Genomic DNA, 24,761 nt, shown 5'->3' with positions numbered 1-24,761 from the left:
TTACCAAAAGTCATAGCACCATTCTCCTGAAGGAGCTGAACGTTTTGATATATAAATTAGTACAATTAGTGAAACGTAGTGAAAGTAGTTAAGCGACAAAAAACGTACGGAAGTCAGAATAATAATAATAAAGATAAAGAAAAACAGAAACACTATAAGTGAGAATGCATGGAATGCATTCTCACTGAATATGGTGGTGGCAGAATCATGGTCTGATTTCTTTAGGTGATACTCAACGTGTTGTCATTGTAGGTGAAACTGTAAAAACTACCAATCAGTGATGAACCAAAACATGTCATATAGAAAACTTAGAAAGACAGTCAGAATAATTTTCAGCTTCACTCTGAGTACAAGGATACATCAAAATCAATAACAGAACAGTTTCATCAAGAAAATTTTAAGTTTTCAAAATTCAGAACGAAATTCGACAGAAAATCTTTGGGGTCACTTAAGGGAGGAAAAGAGGTGTTCTCACAGATTGATAAACAGGTTGGGCAATTATTGCTAGGTCAACATGTGATGTAGTGACAGACTGCTTCCAAGAGAGACTGGATGCTGAAATGAAATCAAAACGTGTTTCTCCAAAGTATTAGTATATGAGTGCACTTATCTACTATGGGCGGTATCCATTTTATTTTTTTTTCATATTTTTTCTTCAAACTGATTTGTTTTGTAGCTGAATTATTCAGGATAAATGTCACACAATAGCTGGAAATGATTTATCTTGATCTTATTCTGTACCTCACAAAAACTTGCCATTTAAACAGGGATGTTTAAACTTTTCAGAACCTTGGTTTCTGTCGTAAAAAATGAAATTACACTTTGCCTGTTATTTCCAATAGAGAGTAGTTTAATGGAACACAGTGAAGGAAAGTCAATATTTTAGTATATGAAAGCATCAAAAGCGAATTACATCCATTTCATTTAAAAATGAAAGAACCAATTTTTTTCTTTTAAAATTTAACAATTTATGGTAGATTTGACATGAAAGGCTCAGAAACAATCATCAGATTTTCAATGATGAACCAATTACATCAAAAGATTTCCTTTGTAATGTCATTTGAATAATGCGCTGTGCTGCAGATTTGCTTAAAGGAGCTTATGGTTCTTTGAAGGATGTTCTGCATGAAAATGTCATGAGAAGTATAATAAAAAAATATGAAGAATGAAATACCTCACATCCTGAGAAAAAGCAAGAAATATGAATGTCATCTGTGAGGACTGTGTTCTAGAGGCTGTTGTGAGACTGGAAGAGTTTAGTGTGAAATAACTTGGCACAAAATAAGCCGTCCTTCCTCCCACAGATCCCAGCGGCATCGGATCAGACTGCAATTGATACCTGCAAGGCAAAAGCTTCTCCAGATGAGGTAAAAACTCATCCTCACTGTCAGAACCTCCATCGCTTCTGCACAGCCCTAACCAGCTCAATCAGTGCGTTTGTCTGACTAGCATGCTGTTTCTCATTACCATTATATTGAGCACAATAAGGCTTCTTTTCTAACACCGTATGACTGTGAAAGAGCTATATTTCTACACTTGGTGAACCAGATAAACATACAATGATACATAAAGACGTCAACAAGTGGTAATTTATGTAGATGGAATACAATTACACATGAGATGGTCCTACCTCAAAACAAACTGCACACTTGACTAAGCACTTAATTGCACTGAATAATTTACATCAAGTTCTCAGAGAGAAAAAGAGAAATTCAGAATGAAAAAAGGCACAAAATATGTAAACTTGTCCCAAAAAAATACTTTATTTTTTAAGGAAACTGCATCTTCACAGGATTCCCAACAACTGTAGTAGAAAGTTTGTGGTAAATTCACTTCATTGTAGGATGTGAGAAGTTTCTGCAGAGGACAGTGAGGGGAGCTGAAGAGTCATTAAAGTGTCATTACTGTCTTCATGAACCTTTTGAGTTCCGGCTGCCAACAGGCAAATGGTATGCTAACTTTAAAAGTAGAACCACCAGACTGCTACACAGCTTTTAAACACCAGCTGAACTAGAGGCTGTGAAATCATCATAAGTGCTGTTAATTGTGTGGTTTGATTTAGACAATTGAAGTATTGAAAGACAATTAATGGAGGTTTTGAAGGCCACAATACACATTTTTTGTTTTTTTTAATAATTTAGCTTTAGCCTTTCTTTAAACTCCATAGATCAGAGTAGAGAGAACTACATCACCTATTTAGAATTGTCTGCAACAACTCAAATATTGCAAAGAAAAAAAAAAACAAAAAAAAAAAACGCTGTGTATTTCACACCTTGATGCTAATATGCACCAATCAAAAGAACATAAAAGCTATGTAAAACACATGTTCAGAAATTTTACTTTCAGGTAACAGTACTTTATATTAACTCATGCTTAAACCTGTGCAAAACACCTTTTTAGTAAATCAGCACAAATGGAAAGATAAACAGTGTGACGACAGCTTTAGTTTGAAAAAGACATAAAGACAATGATGTCAGAAAAAAATTCAGTCCTAAAACAGTAATATCCTTATAACAGACACACACGCACACACACACGCACACGTCAAGATATCAAGTTTATTTTTTCAAAATGTATTTTTTTTTTTTCATTTAGACTCAAGTTAGAATCCTTACTAGAAACTTGAAAACACATTCAAACAATATTTTTTCTGAGAAAAAAAGGCCTTCAACATCATGTTTATGGTCTCAGTCCTTGGTGGGAGAAGTAGCTGGACCTTCTGCATGTTAGAGCCTGAAGGTACATCGTTTTATTATGCATGTTAGTGCCTCCTCACACAATAGAGTCTGCATTCCCCTGAATAAATACATATATTACCAGAGAATACAGCTTCCAGTTCAGGCCTGGAATTTTGCATTTATTTTGTAACATTCTAAAGATTGTTATGACTTCTGATATGACTGCTTGGTGCATCAACCTTACTCATGTTTGGAAATGAATCTCTCACAGTATCCTGTGGCTGATTGCTCTGCTGTTTTATGTGGGTGAGGATTTAGCAGGACATGTTTCATTGTTTTTGCTTAGGTTTAATCTTCTTGTTACAGTTTGAACCTGCTCTGCTTCTGACACCGGCATGCCACCAACGTCACAGAAGCGCAAGAAAACAAAAGCTTTAATACAATTTTTCAGTCCACACACATAGTGCTGCATGTTTTTGGCTTGCAGCTTTAATAAACCACCGTCTCACTCTGACAGCTGTGTCATCCCGAGGCTGCGGTATTACTCACAGCTACACAGTGTCAGTGGTGACTACCGCAGGCTGGTCAGCCGCTGATTATGTTCTGAAGCCCCCTCTCCAACTCATGCTACATTATAAATAAATCTATGCCAGGCTTGCCCTTTGACTTTAGGAAAGTGTAACAATTGTTTCAAAATAGCACATGTGGAATCCTCAAAAGGTGTTTGCATTGATGGTTATTACTGAAATTGAAGCATTTAAAGCCCATACATGAATAAAAAAATAATCACTTATTACAGTTCATAAAGTTGACGATTCATACCACTCTGCTTTATGTTTCATTATTAACACCTCTTTTTACACACTTTGCTGTAGTCCGTAGTATGGAGTCTTCTGACAGATCATCTTTAAAAAATGAAGGAAAACTCACTGATATGTGTTTATAAATGTCCAATAGGTTTATCTCTGCAATATCTTTGATTTCAATAATCTGTTACTCTGCCCAACACATTATGGTCAGTGTTCCCACAATTAAATCAAAATATGGAGAAATAATACAAAGGTGCTCAGTATTAAAGCTGAGCACCAACATTTAAATATATTCTAAAGAAGTTGCTGTCTGAAACCTGCAGATGTCTCAGTATTGTTTTATATTGTTTTATGACCTCAACAGTGTTGCTGTTTGTTGATTATTGTAAATGTGTGCTGCTTGTTCTTTCTACGTGTTCTTGCTTCTCTGCCAGGTCATTAATGTAAGAATTTCTTATTAACTCATCTGGTTAATTAAGGGTTAAAAAAAACAAACAAAAAAAAAACTGATACACTCTCACACTATAATTTAAAAGATTAATGATCTATACGATGTAATGGTTTGAAACTTTTGTTCAACCTTGATATGAGGGAAATGTTTTCATGGTAAAGGCCTCCCTTTTGACCTGACAATATTTTTCCCAAATGACTCAACAATTTAAAGACTCCACTGCATAACATAAAATATACCAGGACTAGTGAATTTGGTCTAACAACCATAGGGTTTTTTTGTAACAGTCTGATTGACTTCACCCTTTACTCTGACATTCACGCTGAAAGTCAGACCTTTTTGGCCGCGTCCGCATCCTGCCTGTCTGAGTGTTTGATGCGATGTGCTCAGTCTGCACTCGTCTCTGGCTCGACCCAACAGATTCATGAGAGAGAGAGAGACTCGAGTTCGGTGTTTTAACACTTCTGTTGTTTATTTCTGTTCAATTATTCATCTTTTATACATTAACTTGAACAATAAATAGTTGGAATGCATTTACTTGTGAAACATGGAATTCAGATAAATCGTGAGCAAAAGAAGCATGTTTCTTAGATGGAGATGAATCAAGAACTCTGTCTACCTCTGCATAAGTTTATCAGGAGCACACACACCGTTTCTTGGGGCTGAACATGACAGTTCTTCCTGAATATGGGAGAATTAAAAAAATAAAAAAATAAACCTACAAAGTCTGCATGACTCAATCAAATCTCACCTGGGGTTTTCCAGGCTGTTATAAAAACATTCCCACTCTTGAAGATAGTTTTTTTTAATTCCAGGTGGTATTAATCAGTGTGTGAAACCATCTCTGTAATGTGTTTTTCACTCTTGGTGAGCGGTCCTTGGTGATCATGCTGTGGACATGGAAACTACTGTGTGTTTAGAGAAGGTGTATGCAGACTCTGATGTTTCTGCTCATTATAGTTCCCAGTCAATTTGTCTGGTATCAGAAGATTAAAGCCAAACTTTGTCACAGATAATTGAAATATCAAATAGTTAAATCCAAACAACTACAATGGCTTGCACTCACTCACAGCTCTTTCAGTATATTATAACCACAAGCTGCAATTTATCCTCTAGAAACATATTTTTTCAAGAGATATAGGTTTATATTTTAACAGTTCATCATTTGAATTTCTTAAGGTGGTTGCACAAGTGCCCAAAAACAACATAAAACATACACAGCATGTGAAATGAACTGAAATGTCAAAGGGCTTGGTTAAGATGTAACATATGGAACCAACAACGTATAAACCTGTCTTGTCTCGCCAGGTAGAAAATATCAGTCCCAGTGTCGGGTGCAACCGTGACTTTACAGCTCACACATTTTAACTTCAGCTCTCCATTTGATCGTGAACATCAAAAATCAATGCCCAAACATGCACCAGCAACTATGTCTTTCAAAAACCGAAATACGCGTGGACACAAAATAAAAGAATCTAAGTAAAATAAAATCTCATCCCACTCTTCCACCTATCCAGCCACCTACATACCCACCTACACACGTCCAGTCCTCGTTCTGAATTTTAGCAATGTTTCTCTATCATCACTGGATATGTATCTAAACTGATGTCCTTGTTATTTTCAACATGGGGAAAAAAAAACCATCTCTTTAGACACACTTTGAAAATATCTTGATAAAGAATGAGCTGATGAGCTAAAAAACTGATTATTTATTAAGAATATTTCTGTAACCATATTCATTCTGCATCCATTTGTGTACAGTGCAGTCCATTATTTGTCCCTGTTGATGAAGTGATGCATATGCAGCATTGCAGTATTGTACTGCAGGTCTAAGCCTTTTCTGTTGTCTGCCAAAAGTGCCAAGCATGGATGGCTTCCAATCTTTTCTCAGCAGCCCATTTTTCCCCAGTAATCTGTTTGTTTTCTGTTGCACTTCTGCTTTGTTTCTCCATCCCTCTATTCTACCTTCCACTGCTTGAGTCCCATGGTAGACTTTCTGTTGTCTTTCATTTTGTTCTCTTTTTCCCTTAATCCCCTTTTCATCCTTTTCCGTTTTTCTCCCCTTCTCTTTAATCCTTAAACCCTAAAAGAATCAGCATATTTCACTCCCCTATCCTCTGCATCCTTCCTTGATGTTTCCCCTTTTTCTGTCTCACTCACTTCCTTTTTCTCCAACAGATGGAGTGCGACAATTTCATCACCGTCCTTCAGAAAGTTAATGACACCTTCATAGTATGTGGGACGAATGCTGGAAGCCCCAGATGCTGGATGCTGGTAAATATCTACAGATGAATTCCTTTGAGTTTCCCTGTCTCTGTTTCTGCTGCCATAAGTGCTTTCTGCAGTAAATTGAGCCATCTGTAGAGCAGCTGCAAACAGCATTTATCTATTTCCTCACTTATTTCTTCTGTTCATAAAATGAAGGCTAACAGTTATTTACACTCAAAGAGAATGTTCTTACTTCAATTTGATCCTTCACAGATAAATTGAAGTTTACCCAGTGAGTGAAGGGTAAAACAAGTAATGAGACAGATCTCAAGGAGACCTCCGCTTGGCTCCAATATCTTGCACCTTTCCCCTGCAGGTAAATGAGACGGTGCTGACAGACGTCCAAGGCGGTGGGATGATAGCGCCAGCCTCTCAGATTTCACCTCCCTTCCCTTCGCAGAAGTCAATCAACTTGCCTGCAGGTAATGAACTCCCAAAAACGAAACCCAAAATTGTGCCCAATGAGTTACATTTGCAGGGAAGAGAATGAAAACGTGGAAGTAAGATTAAAGGCAGCCAAGGGATGGTGCATGTGGAAATGAGGTATATCTTTATGCATGTTCTTTGCATGTCAAGTTCAAGTTTATTTGTATAGCACATTTCAGCAACAAGGTAGTTCAAAGTGCCTCACCCCACATAAACATCATACAGTAACACATTATGAAACAAGCAATAAACATTACATTTTGTCAAATGTCATTATTAAAATCATCATGCAAATACATAAAATGTACTGTCAACATGTCAGATCAGAAGGGCGCAGTGTTATTTCTCTAAGCCATGCTTAGGATCTCCATGCTGCTCCATGACTAAATTACGCTATTTTCAAAATAAAATAAGCAGACATGTTATGATATTGGAGATTACTTATTGCAAATAGCTTTGGCAGTGCCTTTCCTGACTGAACTTCACTCATTCAGTCTTAGTTTTCCACCACTCATGTACTGTAAAGCGTAAAGGTTTTGCTACCCCTTGCATATTTAGTTTAAAGTAATATTTGAAGTTCACCAACATGTTTCTTTTGACTTGAAATAATATTAGTGCCTAGCCCATACATGTATCTGATGCAGAATCTCTTTCTATTTATCTGCTTTTTCTGTACATTAAATCTAAATCTAAGTTCCATGCATTTGTTTGAGGCATAGAGATGAACAAGATAAATATTATTTGGGGAGTGAGTGAGTGTTTTAATGCAGTAGAAATTAGAAATTAATGAGCAGATCGATTTTCTTTAGCATTTGGTTCTCTAGAAGCGTTTCAATCTATTTCTAAAGCTTCTCCTTGGCACCTGCCTTACTCTGGAGTAAAGCCACCTTCAGCTCTTCATATTAACTCGGCCTATTTGTGTCAGGAGCAACAACGTGACGCTTATGAATCCTGGGCTGCCAAGAGCAATCTTGCTCTCGTAATCATCTTCTATTCATGTCATGAAGATGACTAAAGGTTTCTTTTCTCTGAAGTCCCTCAAAATATTAAGTGTAAAACGCTTTTTGATGGTTATACAGACTCACCATAAAAGTTATTATGTTGCCTATTACTGAAAACTCTGACTTGTTATTTAGACTCATAATCAAACCGTAGTTTGCTTCTTTATTATTAAGTTATATTTGGTTATAATTGGAACTTAATCACATAAAAGGTTTATTAATCTTGACTAAAAACAGATTTGTTATAAAATCCACTGTGGGCTGAGTAACTTGAGTCATTTTGAAATATAAATAACATCACTTATTCTGGCAGATGACTAATCCTAACATAAGAACAAATTACTTATTTGTATCAAAGGTTTTATGAAGCTACAGTTGAAGACAAGAACTGAAAATCACGACCAGCGTATCTAAATGAAATATTGCATTCCAGTTGAACACAAAGTTTGTGGTTACATCACTCTCAAATGTGCTCCAAATGCGTCGTAGAAACCAGTAGGATTCAGTCATTATTGTGTGCAGTGACCAGGCAGGAATTCTGGTAAGAATGAGTTGAGTTGCACTTGTATGTATGCAGACTCTGTACCAGATCATTTATTCATACTGGTAATAACATGGTACAATATACAAGACGACTTTATTGAGGTAAAAACTTGGCAAGTAGAAAACCAATCTTTTTCTTAGAGATTGAATGCAGTTTTATCAGTAGAGCAGCCATGTTTTATGTTGAGGTCAGGGCCAACAGAAGAAGTCTATTTTAACAGGTTAAGTCATCAGTCTAGCTATTCAGAAATTCCAAATTTTGAGTTCAATAAACCCTTTGCAGTCACTAAAGTTGCAATTTACATCACAAAATTGGATGTTTTTAGAAAATACTGTAGCGTGTTCTGTAGTCAGACTATTCCATTAGTCATCTGTGTCCTTAAGTATTCTGTAGTTAGATTGTTCCCGTGGTTTTTCTATAGTTGTACATTTTCTACATCAGCTCTGTGGTCAGGTGTTCCTGCGGAAATTTATGTTGCCATGGAGAAGAAGTTGTGAAGGGAATTGTGAAAATAACCTTCAGTTCGTCTGTATGGCTTAGCAGTGGCTCACAACAGCAACTTTATAAAATGTCCCCACTTAAACCAGAGTTATAAGGCGTAGAGGGATAAAGTGTTACAATAGTTATTAGAAAAACTGCCAAAACAGACTCTGTACTAAATAGTGCAACGGTAAGTTTTTGAGACCAATTTCATTTTATTTTTGCTTCATCCAGGGATGGAAATCCTATCATAATTAAAAAAAAAAACTCAACAGCTTTGCTAACCATTCCAATGGTAGGGTCCCCAGTTAAGACTTAGATAATGCATACATTAATCATAGTAAACTCAGTATATTGTTACAACTCGGCATCGGCAGATCCCCGACCCTGAAGTGAATGGTACGGCAACATCTGATCTATTTCTGTAAAGATTTTTACACTGTATTTTTTCAAATCTATCTTAGATTTCTTTATGTAAAGACAGTTCATATATAAGGCTGGATTTACTTGCATTTGCAAGCTAGACAGACAAAGCTTTACAACATAAAAATAAGACTCTTCAAATGAAACCCTTGAGTGTGTAGGTATTAAGTCTTGCATAACATTGCCTAAATAGGGCTGTATCTAATTAAACTGACCTTCAGTAGTCATTGTGCATGAAGAGGGACTTGGAAATTGTGTGTTTCTTCAGCCATCTAATGCAGATGGGCTGTTTGAAGAGGCACTTAAATCAGCGAGGGTTTGGGCTGTGCTGCTGGATGCTCCTCCACATGGGGGGGTTGATTGTGCATGCAATGAGTCGACCCCTTTGCTTGAGCTCAGTGGCATCTACATACTGATCAGTCCTGATTAAGATGTTACTGCCATGATTTCAAATGCTTCCCCCTCTGCATTGCTATGGAGACAGAGCTCTGCATTGGATTGTAACAATATGGACGTCTGTAGCTCATGGAAGCAAAGGCTGCTCTGCTTTATAATGTTGTCTTTACTTTGCTCTCGGCTCCCTATTCTCTGCCCTGCTTTTTTCATATTCTGTCTTTGTCTTCCAGGCCCTACTTTTGTTCCTCTAAACTCTGTGTTTAATGTTCTCTCCTCTTTGTCTTCCCCATTTTTCACCATAGTCAATTCTCTTCTTGTGTCACTCCAGGCGCCCCTTTCCTCCATTTCAACCTTGTACTGATTTGTCAAGTGTGCCCTGTTTTTTATTACCTGCCACTCACCATTTCTTCTCCTGTGCATCTTTTGTTTTTCCTGCCTGTCTCAGATGGGAGTCTGTACTCGGCCATGTCATCAGTGGGAGGTCACGCCGGCTCGATCCGTCGTACATTTGGCTCCCAGAAACTCCTGAAGACAGAACACATTTGGCTGCTGAGTGAGTAGGTGGGGGGGAGGGGGGGGGAGTCACGTGTAAGGTATACACGTTTAGATAATTGCATATGGAGATGGTGGGTGGTGCTCTCTGTAAATCCTCTACTATCGTTCCCATAGGGACAAAACCATGTAGGTGTATTCACGACTGCTGTCAAACTGTCTTTCCACTCAGATCCTCCTGGAGAATCTGACATGGTTCTTTTTTAAGATAGGAAATAACTGCACAAAAGTTGTAGTAAGGCTTTTAGTTTAAGCATTGATGTGTTTGATCTCTGTGGATATATTTAAATCTCACCTGTAGGTCCTCAGTTTGCTGGAGCATCCATAATCCCTGCCTCAGAAAAGTACAAAGAGGAGATCTATTTCTTCTTCACGGAGTTCAACAAGACAGCCCGAGTGGATGAGGAGCCATACAGGGCCCGCATAGGTCGAATCTGCACGGTAAAGAGTCTGCAAACAGTTTTTGCCAAATTTAAATACAATGTATATAAATAAGCATAAAATCCAACATTTTCTGTGTCAGGGAAGCTAGAATTACCAAAATGTATATTTACCTAACATCAGCTCAACATATAGTATCTAAATTCATGTGTCTGCTTTTGAAAACATTTGGCAGCATCAGTGGCTTCAAATCCTGTTGGGAATCTTCCCACTCTTACATTTTTAGTCCTCTTCACTGATGTTCAGACTCTAGCTGGGTCACAGCAAGAGATCAACAGAAGCCACTTGTGTCCTTTATTGGTGGCACACTCATGATTGATTGAGAAAATGTAAACCTTCACTTTGACTTGAAGAAACACTCCCTCATTCCCAGTAACAATTAAAAAAAATCTTATTTTAACAGTGTCTCATACATTACCAGCGTATTTTTATTTCATCCAACATAAAACTTAAAATCAAGGTGACCAACGTGTTTCTCTCCTAACCTTGCAAATATATTGCCAATAAAAAAGTATTGAAAACTCCAGGACTGTACAAATATGTTGTATCTGTGATGAGAAAAAACTGATAAATTACTGTGCTGATATTGCAAATGTCTGATAACATTGTGACCAAAGTCTGTTGCCTGGAGCAAAGACTTTAAGAGACAGATGGGAGCTGAATCATTTAGGATTAAAATCAGATAAACACGTCTCTGTAGTTCTATTGGCTGCATTTCTTCACACCATGTAATTTAGTGCATCATATTCAAAATATGAAAATGTATCAATGCTTACGTAATAGAAGTTATATTAAATGACTGCTGAACATCCAGGTAGTTTTTAAAGAGGGCTAGAAGGGGTTAAGTGTTGATCTTGGGGTGTCACACTAACATAAAAACCCAGACGAGAATCAGGATTGTAATATACTTTATAAAAGTGAATTATTCACAAGATGGAGGTCGAAGATTACATAAACGTAATTTGTTAAACGCATACATAATTCAGACTAATTGAAGCTATTGTCTTTTCTTAAGTGTTCATTAAAAATATTATCCACACACGACTTTCTCATCAGAGGGTATTATGGGATGACCCAAACTGAGGTGGTTGATGGTCATGCCTTACAACACTGTAAAACTTACAACACTGTATTTTTGGTAATGTCATTCATGCAATAAATAAAATGTTCTCCTTCCTGAGGGCTCAGTTAGTGATGTAAGCAACTTAACAACTCAGTTATTCTCCAGAACAGTTCATACTGAAAACCAGAGGTATGAACGCTATTCATTATGGCTCCTCAACATCCAAAACAATTATTATAAATCACATTTCAAATGATACAGTCATATTTGGAGTTAGAAAAGACCCAAATTCAGAGAAAAACTGTGGTGTAGCATTTAACATAGTAATGAGACTTTGTCAGAAGGTTTGAATGTTGTTCATGTATGGAGGTATAATTATTCATTTAAATAAGCAATGAGGTGGAAAAACCTTTCCGAATACGTAAAAAAAAAAAAAAAACATTACAGGTTGCTAGCTCTATTTCTGCACCACTTTACTTGTTTTGATTAATAAATAAACAAAAAATACAAAACGGTGAGGCACTTGAAGATGCAGTGGATCTCCAGGTGTGAACTACGCTACAGTTCCTATAAAATTATTTTAATGTTTTACTATCGCTCAGAAGACTGAATCTGTCATTGCGGAGTGAAAAAGTGCTGCCGCTTTGCTTGGAGGATGTTTTTAATCAAACGTTGCAATCAGCAGCATCAAATCAGGTGTTTCTCTAATTAGCTCTCAAAGGCAAAACACCTGCAGCTCTGTGTGAGCCGTGCCTCAGCCTCAAAATTCAAATCAAGAACTTAAATGTAATGGGGAAATGTTGAAGAGGTATATTTTCATGTTTACTGATCAATAACAGTCTCGGCTTTTTATGAAATGTCTTAATTTCTTAAGTGATTTTTTTGAGTTAGCATTTATTGTCTTTATTTCTGGGAGGAACGTGAATGAGTCCACCTGCTCTGGAGTGTCTCTAAGCAAAAGGGAAAATATATTTAAGGTTCAACAGTTTCCTTCAAACTTCAAAACCGCTGATAAGACTGAGATCAGTCCGGAAGGAAAACATGCAACAGGTTTTCTCCTTTTTCACAAAGTCACTGAAAAAGAATGTGAAACTTATACATCTGAGTTGAAACTGTCATTATTATTTCAGAGACTGCTTATTGCAATAAAAAGTATAACTGCATATTTAATCACTGAGCTCTAAATGAAGTCAGTAGATAATTAACATCTTGGACTTAATAACCAAAGCTTTCTAAAATAAACAGTGAACTGATTCTTTTCAGAGGGAAATGAGGTTCTGCTGCTCTGTGTTGTGGGACAGAACTGTGTCACGGGCAATAAACACAAAGTGATCAGAAACACAATCAGCCTGCAGACCTGGCTGCCCCTTTGTGTCATTGTTAATAAGAGCCCCTCTGTGTTATTTCCAGGTGGATGAAGGGGGCATCAAAGCCCTCCTGGCAGACTCTTGGACCACCTTTATGAAGGCTCGGGTGATGTGTGGTGCAGGAAACACACAGCAGCAGTACAACAACATGAAGCAAGCTGTGGTCCTGACAGCTCAGGACAAGAGGGCTGGGGTCATGTATGGCCTTTTTTCCAACGCATGGTAGGTGCAAACATGGCAACCTTTTAATTCTACCCCACAGTATGATTGGCTCTGTAAGAAAGCTAAACACATATGTACGATTTTAGAATACTGCTTCTTAGGACATGCTAAATCAATTGGAAGTGAGTGAATCCTCCAGCATAATGCTCATTAGATTGAAGATTTAATGTTGGAGTTGGGTCTGGAAAAAATACGATGTATAGTGAGTGGGTAGCAAGATGAATTTAATTAGACCTGGTCAAAATTCATTATTTATGCTAAGGGTATATCAGTTATTTGCAGCTTACTGTGAGGTTTATTTGGTTGTTTTCAGGTTCTTTATGTGGAGATTGAGATGATTCAGTTTTTTGAAATTGTATAAATTAAGCTCTATTTTAAACAAATGATAACGAAACTTGTATAAAATAGAACATGTTAAACCATTCAGCCAACTTCGTGATGACTGATGTTTTATAATTTACTGAATCTGATTGTTTTAAGCTAAGCATTTGAAATGAATTTATACCTGACGGTGTAGGATTGACCTAACTGATGAATTAGAGGCTGATGGGAATAAAAAAAGGTTTGTACTAAACCTTTCACTTTTTCACAAAGAGCACCAAAATAACCTTGATTCTCCATTTATGCTGTATGAATAAAATCAACTCGATTATTATAGTCATCATAGCCGTGGTGTTCAGAGACAAATCTTTTAATAAAAAAATATATGGTTATGCTTTGCTTTTACCATATTACAACCACAGAGTTTAACATAATTTGATATGTTATGTAGTAAGTCGACGCAAAGTTCAGTTGCAAATTTTCTTTACATATATAAATTAAAACATGTGAGCTGCATTTGATTGCAGCCCCTTTACTCTGATACTTCTTAATGAAATCAAATGCAATCAACTCTAAGAAGTAAATTCCAGTTGTATGGTTTAGTCAAAGCAGCCGTCTACCAGTAATTTCTACTTCCCTCTGTTGACAAGCCTTGTGGAGATGCAAATTACTTTTGGCAGCAGGACTTGTCACCTGCCCACACTGCTAAAAGCACCAATACTTGCTTTAAAAGCCATGGCCAGAAATTAGTCTGACCTGAATCTCATAGAGAATCTGTGGAGTGTTGTCAAGAAGACGACAAGAGGCACCAGAGCCAACAATGCAGAGAAGCTGACGGCCGCCATTAAAGCAATCTGAACTTCCTTAACCCCTTCAGTGCATTGAAGCAGTCCCTCATACTGCAAATTCAGTTTCACTTTTTGAATCGACAGAAATGTAGTTTTTGATTATGTTTTATCAAAAGAAGATATTTCATTTATCAAAAAGGAAGGAGTAAAATGAGCATGAGCAATGGCTAATCCTTGGTGCACCACGTACTAATCTAATTTGCACAGAAATTAAAAAGATTTTAAATATGCGTCCAATTTCTTGTTTCAAAGTGAAAGGTTGAATAAATAAGTTTCCCACATGAAAACTTAAATACCTTTTTGAGGATTAATTAACTTTTTCCTCCATTGTAGGGGAAGAACGGTGGTCTGTGCCTATTCCATCGAAGATATTGATCGAGCCTTCTCTAATTCTAAACTGAAAGGCTACAGCAGCTCATTCAGTGGCAATCGACCAGGGATGGTAAGAAAATTTGCCTTTTTGTTCCCTTTATTTGTCACAGTGCAGAGACAATATGTGTAAAAGCATGAGTCAGTCTGTAATTTAGTGACTAAAATGCTATTTTAAAAAAGGTAATAAGGGAAAAGCAATTTTGTGCTCTTTATATAAGCAATGTTTTACTTTTTGTACAAAACAGACTGATGTAAATCCATTATTCCCCCTTTCTCTTCAGTGTGTTAAAAGTCCCTCACCAGCAGACTCTCAGAACAACATCAAAAACCTTGGCGTGATCAGATACTACCCTGAAATAGAGGATGTAATTCGGCCGGTTGGTGTGAATCCACTCGACCTCCCCACAGATGATCAAATCACCCATGCTGTTGCGGATATTGTCCTGGCAGTCAATGATGAGCATTACACTGTCCTGTACCTCGGAACAGGTACGTGTGCACATCTGTGTGTCAAAATGATGAGAATGATGAGAGTGGCTACATGTGTAACATTTTTTGGAAAAAAAAAATCCATGTTTGCACCATAAAATTTCAAATTCTGACTGTTTTAACTCATATTATACCTGTTCTTTCTGGAAAATTGCTTCTTCTGAACCCAGTTCTTTCATTTCCTCTCAGTTCTGATTGGTTGGCGAATGAATAAACTGCCACTGAAAGAGGAGATCATTGGTACTCACTATTGGTGCAGCATACAGTGTCAAGAATTCAATTTTTATATCTGTTTTGTTAAACAGTTTTAGAAAATCTTACTTCAGTTAGAATAGAGGAGAATTTATGGGATGTTTATACATTTACCTCAGCTTAAGGAGGTGGCAGTGTTTGTGAGCTACAGAGAACTAAACTCATGTTGACACTATTCATCATCATCGTCAGCTTTATTAAAGACACAAATAGGTCCATAGAAAATAATACTACTACTACTAATAATAATAATAATAATAATAATAATAATAATAATTATTATTATTATTATTATTATTATTATTATTATTATTATTATTATTATTATTATTATTATTATTATTATTATCACATTGATCCAGTAGTTTTCATATCAGATGAACTTGACTAAGACAGGCATCTAACTTCTTGGTTAGGGATGTCTTTTCACCATCCTGTGTTCAATGTCTCTCTGGTAACTATGGGCAGGCTTAGTTACCAACATGTATTTTACTGCTTTTGCATCAGAGCAGAATTACACCACAGCATCAGGATACATGGTATACAGCAGATCCACCACTTGTAGCTGCCAAGCACCTATAATAATTGCAGTAGGATTCAGAGATATTTCTATAGAGATGCTAAAAACCAAAAACACAGCATTCTCTTACTTGTTGGTAATGTAGAATGTGTACTTTAATTGATCCTGATATTATTAGCTTTAGTTGTTTTACATGCATCAGTTTTAATCTCTTGCCTCTATTTCATAGCAGAGCAAATCTTTTGAGTCCTTGATTGATCAGCTAGCTGGCCTCCAGAGCTGTAGGCCATCCATGTCTTTTAATGTAAAAAGTTATTGATTTTCCACACATCACTGGACATTCAGAGGTTTTTACTGGATCTAAGGGTGCATTCACACCAGCCTTATTTTGTCTGCTTTAATCAAACTTTGTTTTGTTTGCCTAGAGAGTCTAGTTCATTTGGGGAGGTGTGAATATATAATTAAACTCTGACGGAGACCAAAAAAGCAAGCTTTGATTCACCTACAACCCTTACTCTCAGTTCAGTTCAACTGAACATTAGTGCGGTTCAAAAGCATATGAATACAACCAAAACAAAAAGTCTAGTGCCAGCAGGTTAAATGGCTCGTTGCCATTTTACAAAGACAAAAGAAAAATCTTACAACTGCTGATATTTAACACCACTTCATATTTGTTTCACATTTTGTGAATAAGCAATTTGTGGTTTAGTGTTTTTGTGTTGTCTCCTTCAGCGGGTCTTGGTGCAGCGCCACCACAGGTGAGGAGGTAAACAGGTTACTTAAAGCGTTTGGTTTGTTTGATATAAAATTGCAGCAAATGTTGCCCTTTTGGTCTCCAGTTGAACCAGACTATCAGGTGTGACAACAACCTTAGTGTGTGATGACAAGAGTAATACAGATGACATATGAAGGACTAAGCAGAACTAGAGATGTGGAAAAATACTGATTGCACTACATAATTACTGAGCTAAAACTGCAGAAATTTCAAAAAATAATTTTTTGAAAATTGTCAAAATTGTGTCCACATATATTCTAAGAGTTACCATCTGTCACCTCCCTTCAGTCAAAGCAGTGACTCTGAGGCACAGCTGTTGCTTGTAGCAATTCATCTAAAAATTGTGTTGCTCTTGAAGAGCATTGCTATGGCAACCATCACAAGTTGTATCCTCATGCTCTGTATGTTCTGAATGTGTCACAACTCTGAAGTTCACCAAAAAGATGTTTGTCGGTTCTCTCATTACTACAGTGGCTGTGTCCCTGTCATTCATCAGGCCTTTCTGGGTTGGGTGTATTTTTAGCAGACAGAAACGAATGTAATGTTAAAAAAAAAGAAAAGGTTGATGGCCGCTCACTGTGGGCTTTACTAACTGTGTCAGTTATAGCTGTGGAAAGGGGCAGTAATGAACAGCTGTGGATTTCTATGCTGGCCTAAAAAGAAAGTAGAACAGTTTAATTTGAACTGAGGCCAGGGAAAACATTGCATTAGAAACATACTTTTTATCTTTGTTGTTTTTATTTTCTGCACCCATAGATGCAGGCCTTGTCGTTTTGTAGATTTGTGGTTTGCCATAAAAGGTTTTCATTTTAAACACTTTTGATGTTACCTTGCCTTCACTCAGAGGGCAGGGTGTGAATATTCACCATGCACCAAGTGAAGCTCATCAGTCATCATAATTACTTTCAAAGAGCCTTTTATATTTGTGCAAATCATGGAGAGAAGTTACCTCTATGAAATTATTCAGCGTCAAATAAGGGAAACGGGATTAGTTTCAAAAAGTCAAAGCCAATCAAAGGAGCAGCTGTGGGTTTGCATTGAGTCCAGCAACGATAAAAAGGACATTTTGGCAGACTGGGGTTATAACTCCTCACCACTGAGGGAGAGTCCAGCAAATATGTTTCATAAACATAAAAGAGGCTGAAAAATTAGGTTTTGCAAAAGCTAATTGTAAGATGTGAGTCCATAAAGCAAACATCACTGAGTGCTCAAGCTATAACTGCAGTAATACTGGCTTACAAAGTGAAGCAAGACAACCACATACAGTTTAAACCAGGAGCGTGCATACAGTGTATAAACGAACATATGTTTTCCACTGTCAGATATTAAATCAGACTAACCTTCCCCTGTTGTAGGTCAGTTAGAATTGCCAAAAATATTTCTGTTTCCTAAATGCCTGAAAAATAAAATACATGTTGTTTTTTTAATTTGTATTAGGTATTAAAATAAAAATGTCTAATTTGAGGATCCTTTCCAAAACTTTGCATGATAGTTTGAAGGAATTTTGACCTAAATTGGTTTTCAGTTCTGTCCATTATTTCTCAAGACAATATGACCAGTTCAAAACAATTACATTTTGCTTAAAGACATTTTTAAAAGTTGGTGGTTTGACTGGCATCCTTGTTCGTTTTGTGTCAGAACTTTAACCTTCTGACTAAAGTCTAGGAGTAGCTGCTTCTTCCTCACTGAATGCCTTTTCAGCCCATGTTTGTACTGGAATCCTTTTACTGGTATACTCAGTTTTAGTTTATTCACATTGTGCTTTGAAACATTAATAATTTTCAAAGTCAAACAAAATAAAATGAAGAGAAAATATTACAAGAAATTTGTCAATGTGTAACAAAGTGAAAACACAACTTTGACAATATTGGTAGAAAGATTTATATCAAGATGGTGTTTTTTTTATGATTTGAGGTTTTGTTATCTACTTTTTGCTTTAGAAAACAGGAGAAAAGAGAAAGCAGAAAACAAATTACTCAAGTTTAATGTCACAGAGAAGAAACCTCTGGTTTCAACTGCAAGTCTGTCTTAAGTTGCATATCGGATACCTTGATATACATCAGATATGAAGCGTCTATCGGACGGGTACCACAGAATTTGGTTAAATATGTATGTTTTAAATTGGGTCTTGAAAACAGATGATGTTTGATACTTTGAAAATAAGTTTTCAAAGTTATTTTCAAACTAACTGCCATAAAGTAGAAAAAAAAATCTTTTATTTAGTTTTCACCCTTTTAGTAATGCGGCTGGGTACAAATCTTGTTAATAAGCAGAACGTCTCCTGGGTTTGGAAGCTAAAATAAATCATTTAAGAACACTGCCTTTGGACAAACTAATAAAGTGTCGCCATGCTCCTAATAAGTAAAAGCGCATTTTACTGTGATTTAAACACCTTGTACTGGTCCCGCTGGGACACAGTGAACCAAGCCAGCAGGGTGAAGCAGGATTTGACTAAATTAATTTCTTCAGCTTTTGATCACAACCCAGGAAACATTTAACAGGATTAAATTGATTTTTAAAATGCCAGTTCATGTTTTTTTTGTTTTTTTTATCTGTAGCCACCAAAATAAAACAAGGACATATTGTTTTTTCCTTGAACAATGCTTTGAAAGGTAAATAATTGGTGCAAAGTTTTTACTTTTCCACATAAAGTTAACTTGATTCAATTTAAACCACGATGGAAAGAGTTTGGAATTAAAATTGTTAGTATCTTATTACAGATACTGATTTCACCGAAGCTACATTTTATCACGAGTATCATAAAGAGGTGAGTCACAGAACTTTACCGCAGGGCTCATGGGCATCTGGGCATTTATAAAAAATAAATGTATAAAGTTGATGCGATTCCACAGGGATTTATGTGGAAGCTCAGAAACACACTCCAGTGATGCCTCTTAAACGTTGAGAGCAATCTGAAAACGAAATCACAGGGGTGGATGTGAGGAAATATTCACATGAGACCGCTGCCAAACTCTGAGTGTCTACTTGTCTATTATAACTAAGGGAAAACATGGACTTAAAAAAGTAGCATTAGTTTAGAGATTCACTTGCTCCTTGCAGTAGAATGGAAAGTTCACAGATAATCTTTTTTTTTTAGAAGAAGCTCTTAGAGCTTTTGCTGCACTTCAGGCTGAGCCAAGAGAAGTGCAAATGGATTCCTAAAAGCAATACAGAAGAACCCTTTCAGAAGGACTAAAGCCAAACAAATTAGCCTGCTTTTATTTAACTTACGTTTTCTTCAGTATGCAATCTTGATTTTAAAAAAAAAAATGTTTTCATCAGGTGAATGATTGTAAAACCAGTAGTACTAAAACTGTAATGTAGAGATGCAACAATCAGAGATTTTGTGACAAGTTTCTGACTCCGTCAGGCTGGTCTCAGTTTTAACCAGTTATTCTCTGCCTTTCCGGAAACAGAATAATCACAGCATATTAAATTTACATATTACAGGTTTCAAATGTGGCATAGCCTAAGCACTTCCCCTGCTAATACAAATAAGTATTTTCTACTGCCGTACCTTTAGTGATCAACCTTTAATTATTCCCATAAAAAGCAGGAGCTGCACTGTAGTTTATCATTACTTTATAAAATAAACATTTTGGTTCACAATCACAAGGTTAAACATAATTGAGCAAACTGGACTCAGTCTAAAATGACCATGTATAAATTTACCATTTTTCATATTCTTTATCTTAATTCAATGAGGCTGTAAATGAAACGTTGTGCAAACAATTTTGGCAGCGGATTTGTTTTGAAATTAAGGTGATTTTTTTTTTCCCTCTGAAAATTGACTTTATTTAGGTTTCCTGTAAAAAACTTGAACATGAGATAAAACTTACTTTTCTGTTTTTATTTTAATAATATTTCTTTGCAAGACAGTTTATAGCATGCAATCGTTTTATACCCACTAAAAACTAGAAGTGCATCATATTATCAGGGTACCTTTTTGTCACATGATCTGTTTAAAATAAACAGCTTTGACAACATTTCCTGCTTCACCATATTCTGTGACACAGAATTGGATTCTTCCAAATTACACTAGCTTTATTAAAGGGAATGGAAAGAACTGCATCAAATATGCATAAGAGCAGCAATATTGTAGTTTGATGGCTGAAAGATGCAATGAGCCCTAAGAAGTTCCTTAGCTGAAATAAAGATAGCAGACATGTAAAAGCCTGCAGAGTAACTGAAACAGTCAATATATCCATCAGTAGACTGTTAGAGGTGAAAAAAGAACCCATACTAAAGCGATTTATTTTACCTGAGTAAGTCAGTGACAGATTGTTCACCACAGGCACAAAGTGGTTTTGAGTGTTTTGGTCATGGAGGTTATACAGAAGCTTTCCTCAGGCCTGAAGAAATGTCAGGCCTGATATATATATATATATATATATATATATATATATATATATATATATATATATATATATATACTATGAAGTCAGGCTGTTTCAGCCTGACTTCATGTTCCAGATTAGAAGTTATAATCCTTTATTTGTTGCTGTGCTTGGAAAGTCACACAGCAGAGCCCCATCTGGTTTATCAAAATTTCAGTCGGGAAAGAAAATCAAAGTTGAGAGAAGTAAAACAGATTATTTCCGTAAAATTAGGGGATGTTTGAGTCAAAGCTATGAAAAAGCTTCTCTAGCTTCTTGTCTTCAACTAATTAAAAATAAACTTGTGTAATTGTGGAGGTTTAAAGGTAAAATGTGAAGCTTTTTACCATTAAACAAATGTCCCCTCAGCATTTTCTGCCTGGATAAATATAGCTAAAAACTGATTTACCAAGCAGATGTCACAGGAGTTCAGTAACGTCACCCTTTCCCCTTCAGCTGTTTCTTTTTGTGCTGATATGCTGGTTTGATAAAAGAGCTGAAAATAGCTGCAGACTGGATTAAAGAATCATGAGAATAAACAGGAAAGAATGGAGAATGTTATCTTTGACAACACGGAAGGATTTGAAGTCCATGAAAAAAAAAGAGACAAAAGAAAACAAAGTGACAGCAAGAACCTGATTGTCTGATTATAAATGAGAAAGTGCCTGACATGCAGAGAATTCAGAAAATGTGCAATAAAAGGCATCACAGTTCCCCAATTTTAGAGTGGAGAAGGTAAAACAACCTTTTATGTGACAAAAGACCCAAAAAAACAATCTGGGACTCATTTTTACATCAAACTGACATGTTATCTGGAGATGAAGAAGTTGTTTGTAGACATTTAAAACAAGCATTGTTCAGAAGTGAGAAGAAAAATTAACTATTAGAAATAAAACCCTGCAGGGAAATAGCAACCGACGGTGGCAAGACTGAGATACTGTAAACGGTGTAAGCTGTGGCTGCTCAGATGGGCAGAAAAGTGATGGCTCATAGCTGAAAATAATGACTCATCATCTTTCAAACTGAGAGTTCATGCACTATTGACTAACGGAGTGAAGCTGTACAGTCATGTCTGGATTTTCAGCTGCATCTTTTTATCTGTTGGAAGTTTGTGCACTTTTATCCATAGAACAGAAAAAAAACTAATTCTGTTTAAATTACAAAGCTTCATACAATCCTCATCTCTGGGCTGCATAATTTGTGTAGTGTTAAACATCAATGCTTGTTGCTGACAACAAAAACACAAATGGACACAAATGGTGAGATTGGCCAATAGAAAAAATTCAATCATTTAACCTAGCAACATGAATACAATTCATTAAGTCAGAGGTTTATCTTGGTTTTTCCCCCAGCCTGCTGCGCATTAGAGCAGAACTTCGAATGCAGACAGCAGACCAATAAATGAGTTTCTTGGTAATCAGCTCCCTTGTCACTCTGTTAGAGCAGTGACATGCTGCTTCCACAAGCGTATTTACATATTTAAAGATGCATTGACTTAAACAGCCATGGGACAAAAGAAACTTTCAATGAGTGTCACTTTGTTCTTGGAAAAACTAAGCTGATCAGTTTGAGAAATGGCTTATAATTTGCAATAATTTGACGTAGCTGTTTTCTGCATAGCTTTAAAAGTCTTTTAAATTGCCAATGGGGAAATTTGGTCATCTGTTTAAAAATCCTTTACAGGATCACATGTTGCATGTCAGAAATAATGTTGTAAGACCAAACCAAACATATTTGTCCAACAGTTCAAACTCGAACGTGGAACAACTAGTGTCTTCAGTCAACTGTAAAGGATTTTTACCGTCACCGTCATAGGAGGACAAGCTCCTACATGGGATGAACCACCGACAAATAACTGAAGTGGCTGATATCAGGAAATCCTACCAATGGCTGGAGAAAGCTGGACTCAAGGACAGCACAGAGGCTCTCATCCTGGCTGCACAGGAACAGGCCCTAAACACCAGAGCAATAGAGGCTCAGATCTACCACAGCAGACAAGACCCAAGGTGTAGGTTGTGCAAGGAGGCCCCTGAGACAATCCAGCACATAACAGCAGGATGCAAGATGCTGGCAGGGAAAACGTACATGGAACGACATAACCAAGTGGCGGGCATAGTGTACAGGAGCATCTGTGCAGAATATGGACTGGAAGCCCCGAGATCAAAATGGGGAAAACCCCCAAAAGTGGTGGAGAATGACCGAGCTAAGATCCTGTGGGACTTCCAGATCCAGACAGACAAGATGGTAATGGAAAACCAACCGGACATTGTGGTGGTGGATAAAGAACAGAGGAAAGCCGTTGTGGTGGATGTAGCAATACCAAGTGACTACAACATCAGGAAAAAGGAGCACGAGAAACTGGAGATTTACCAGGTCCTCAGAGAGGAACTGGAAAAGACCTGGAAGGTGAAGACCACAGTGGTGCCTGTGGTCATCGGGGCCCTCGGGGCAGTCACCCCCAAACTGGAGCAGTGGATAAAACAGATCCCAGGAACATCAGACGTCTCAGTCCAGAAATGTGCAGTTCTAGCCACAGCCAAGATACTGCGCAGAACCCTCAAGCTCCCAGGCCTCTGGTAGAGGACCTGAGCTCAGAGATTGAAACAGACCACCCACGGAGGGTGAGAGGGGAATTTTTTGTATATATATATATATATATATATATATTTTTCAATTTTTCTAAGCATTACATGTTTTGACATTCAGGTGACATTGCTGGGACATTTACTCTGATAATCCTAACTTCTAAATCAGATTAATGTTGAATAGCAGACTTCAAGTTGTTTGTAAATGTTCTGTAATGCTTTCCCAGATCAATGAAAAGCCTTAGCTGCTCATTTATTAAATCTTCATTTTATGGTCAAAGCTTTTCTATCAGATCATTGCTGGTGCCTTTCTTCCTTGTAAAACACATATTTTATCTTGTATCCATCCTGCAGACCCTGCTTCTCTATGATCGTATTGGAAACTGTGGAACTTTCTTTTTCTTATCACTGTATGGTATAATTAATGAAACACGCAATTAATCCGAGCACATTGTTTTCTATTATCTGCAAGGATGCCATGCTTTAAACCAGAATAACATCGCCACACTGAAATGAGCATAAATTAATTAACACTTCAAATAGAAAACAGATGAAAGAATGAGAATGTAACTTCAAAAATGATGGTGATAGTGATGGAAACTGTCAGGTTTGGTTGTTAGGAAACAGCAGAGTTCGCTCTGCTGTTTCCCCCAATTAGATTTTTTTTTATTTAACATTGGGCATTTTTATTTTTTTGACTGCATGTTGTCATAATTTTCACTTTGAAATCTTTTTACAATTTCCTGCTTTGTAACCACATATGATTTATAGACATTCCGTTGACTTTGTGCCGTTGAGCTGATGGTGTGTTTGAAAACAATCACATGTTGCTTCTGGATTATTATTCTTTTAATTTAAATAGGTAATGTAGAGGTTTCAGCACTTAAAATTCCAGTGAAGGCAGTAAATGTCTAACCAAGAATAAACTCTTCATGAGCTACCTGAAACAGTCATTTACATCTGCCCCCACCTAAATATATTAGACCAAAATAAATTGACATCAAAACTCTTTTTATATAGAAATAAATGACCCCAAAAATAGCAGAAGGAAAAAATGAATACGTAAAAAAAGTCAGATTTTTCTTGTTTGAAATGAAAACAT

The 24,761-nt window shown here is 36.7% G+C and overlaps 1 protein-coding gene across 1 annotated transcript in view; it reads left to right on the top strand.

The window, feature by feature from the left end:
• LOC103477638 (semaphorin-7A) overlaps positions 1-24,761 on the top strand; it is a 52,702-nt gene that overhangs the window by 15,933 nt on the left and 12,008 nt on the right. Inside the window, exons 3-10 of the mRNA XM_008430866.3 lie at positions 1,305-1,367; positions 6,117-6,212; positions 6,523-6,628; positions 9,922-10,029; positions 10,330-10,469; positions 12,943-13,121; positions 14,624-14,732; positions 14,944-15,151. Of these exons, the coding sequence (XP_008429088.1) occupies positions 1,305-1,367; positions 6,117-6,212; positions 6,523-6,628; positions 9,922-10,029; positions 10,330-10,469; positions 12,943-13,121; positions 14,624-14,732; positions 14,944-15,151 (1,009 nt within the window). The remainder of the gene's footprint in view (positions 1-1,304; positions 1,368-6,116; positions 6,213-6,522; positions 6,629-9,921; positions 10,030-10,329; positions 10,470-12,942; positions 13,122-14,623; positions 14,733-14,943; positions 15,152-24,761) is intronic.

This window comes from Poecilia reticulata, chromosome 16 (assembly GCF_904066995.2).
Source record: "Poecilia reticulata chromosome 16, P_reticulata-male-v2, whole genome shotgun sequence".
Lineage (NCBI taxonomy): Eukaryota > Metazoa > Chordata > Actinopteri > Cyprinodontiformes > Poeciliidae > Poecilia > Poecilia reticulata.
Note: the sequence above shows the minus strand (reverse complement) of the source record. Positions and strands in the feature narration are given on the sequence as shown.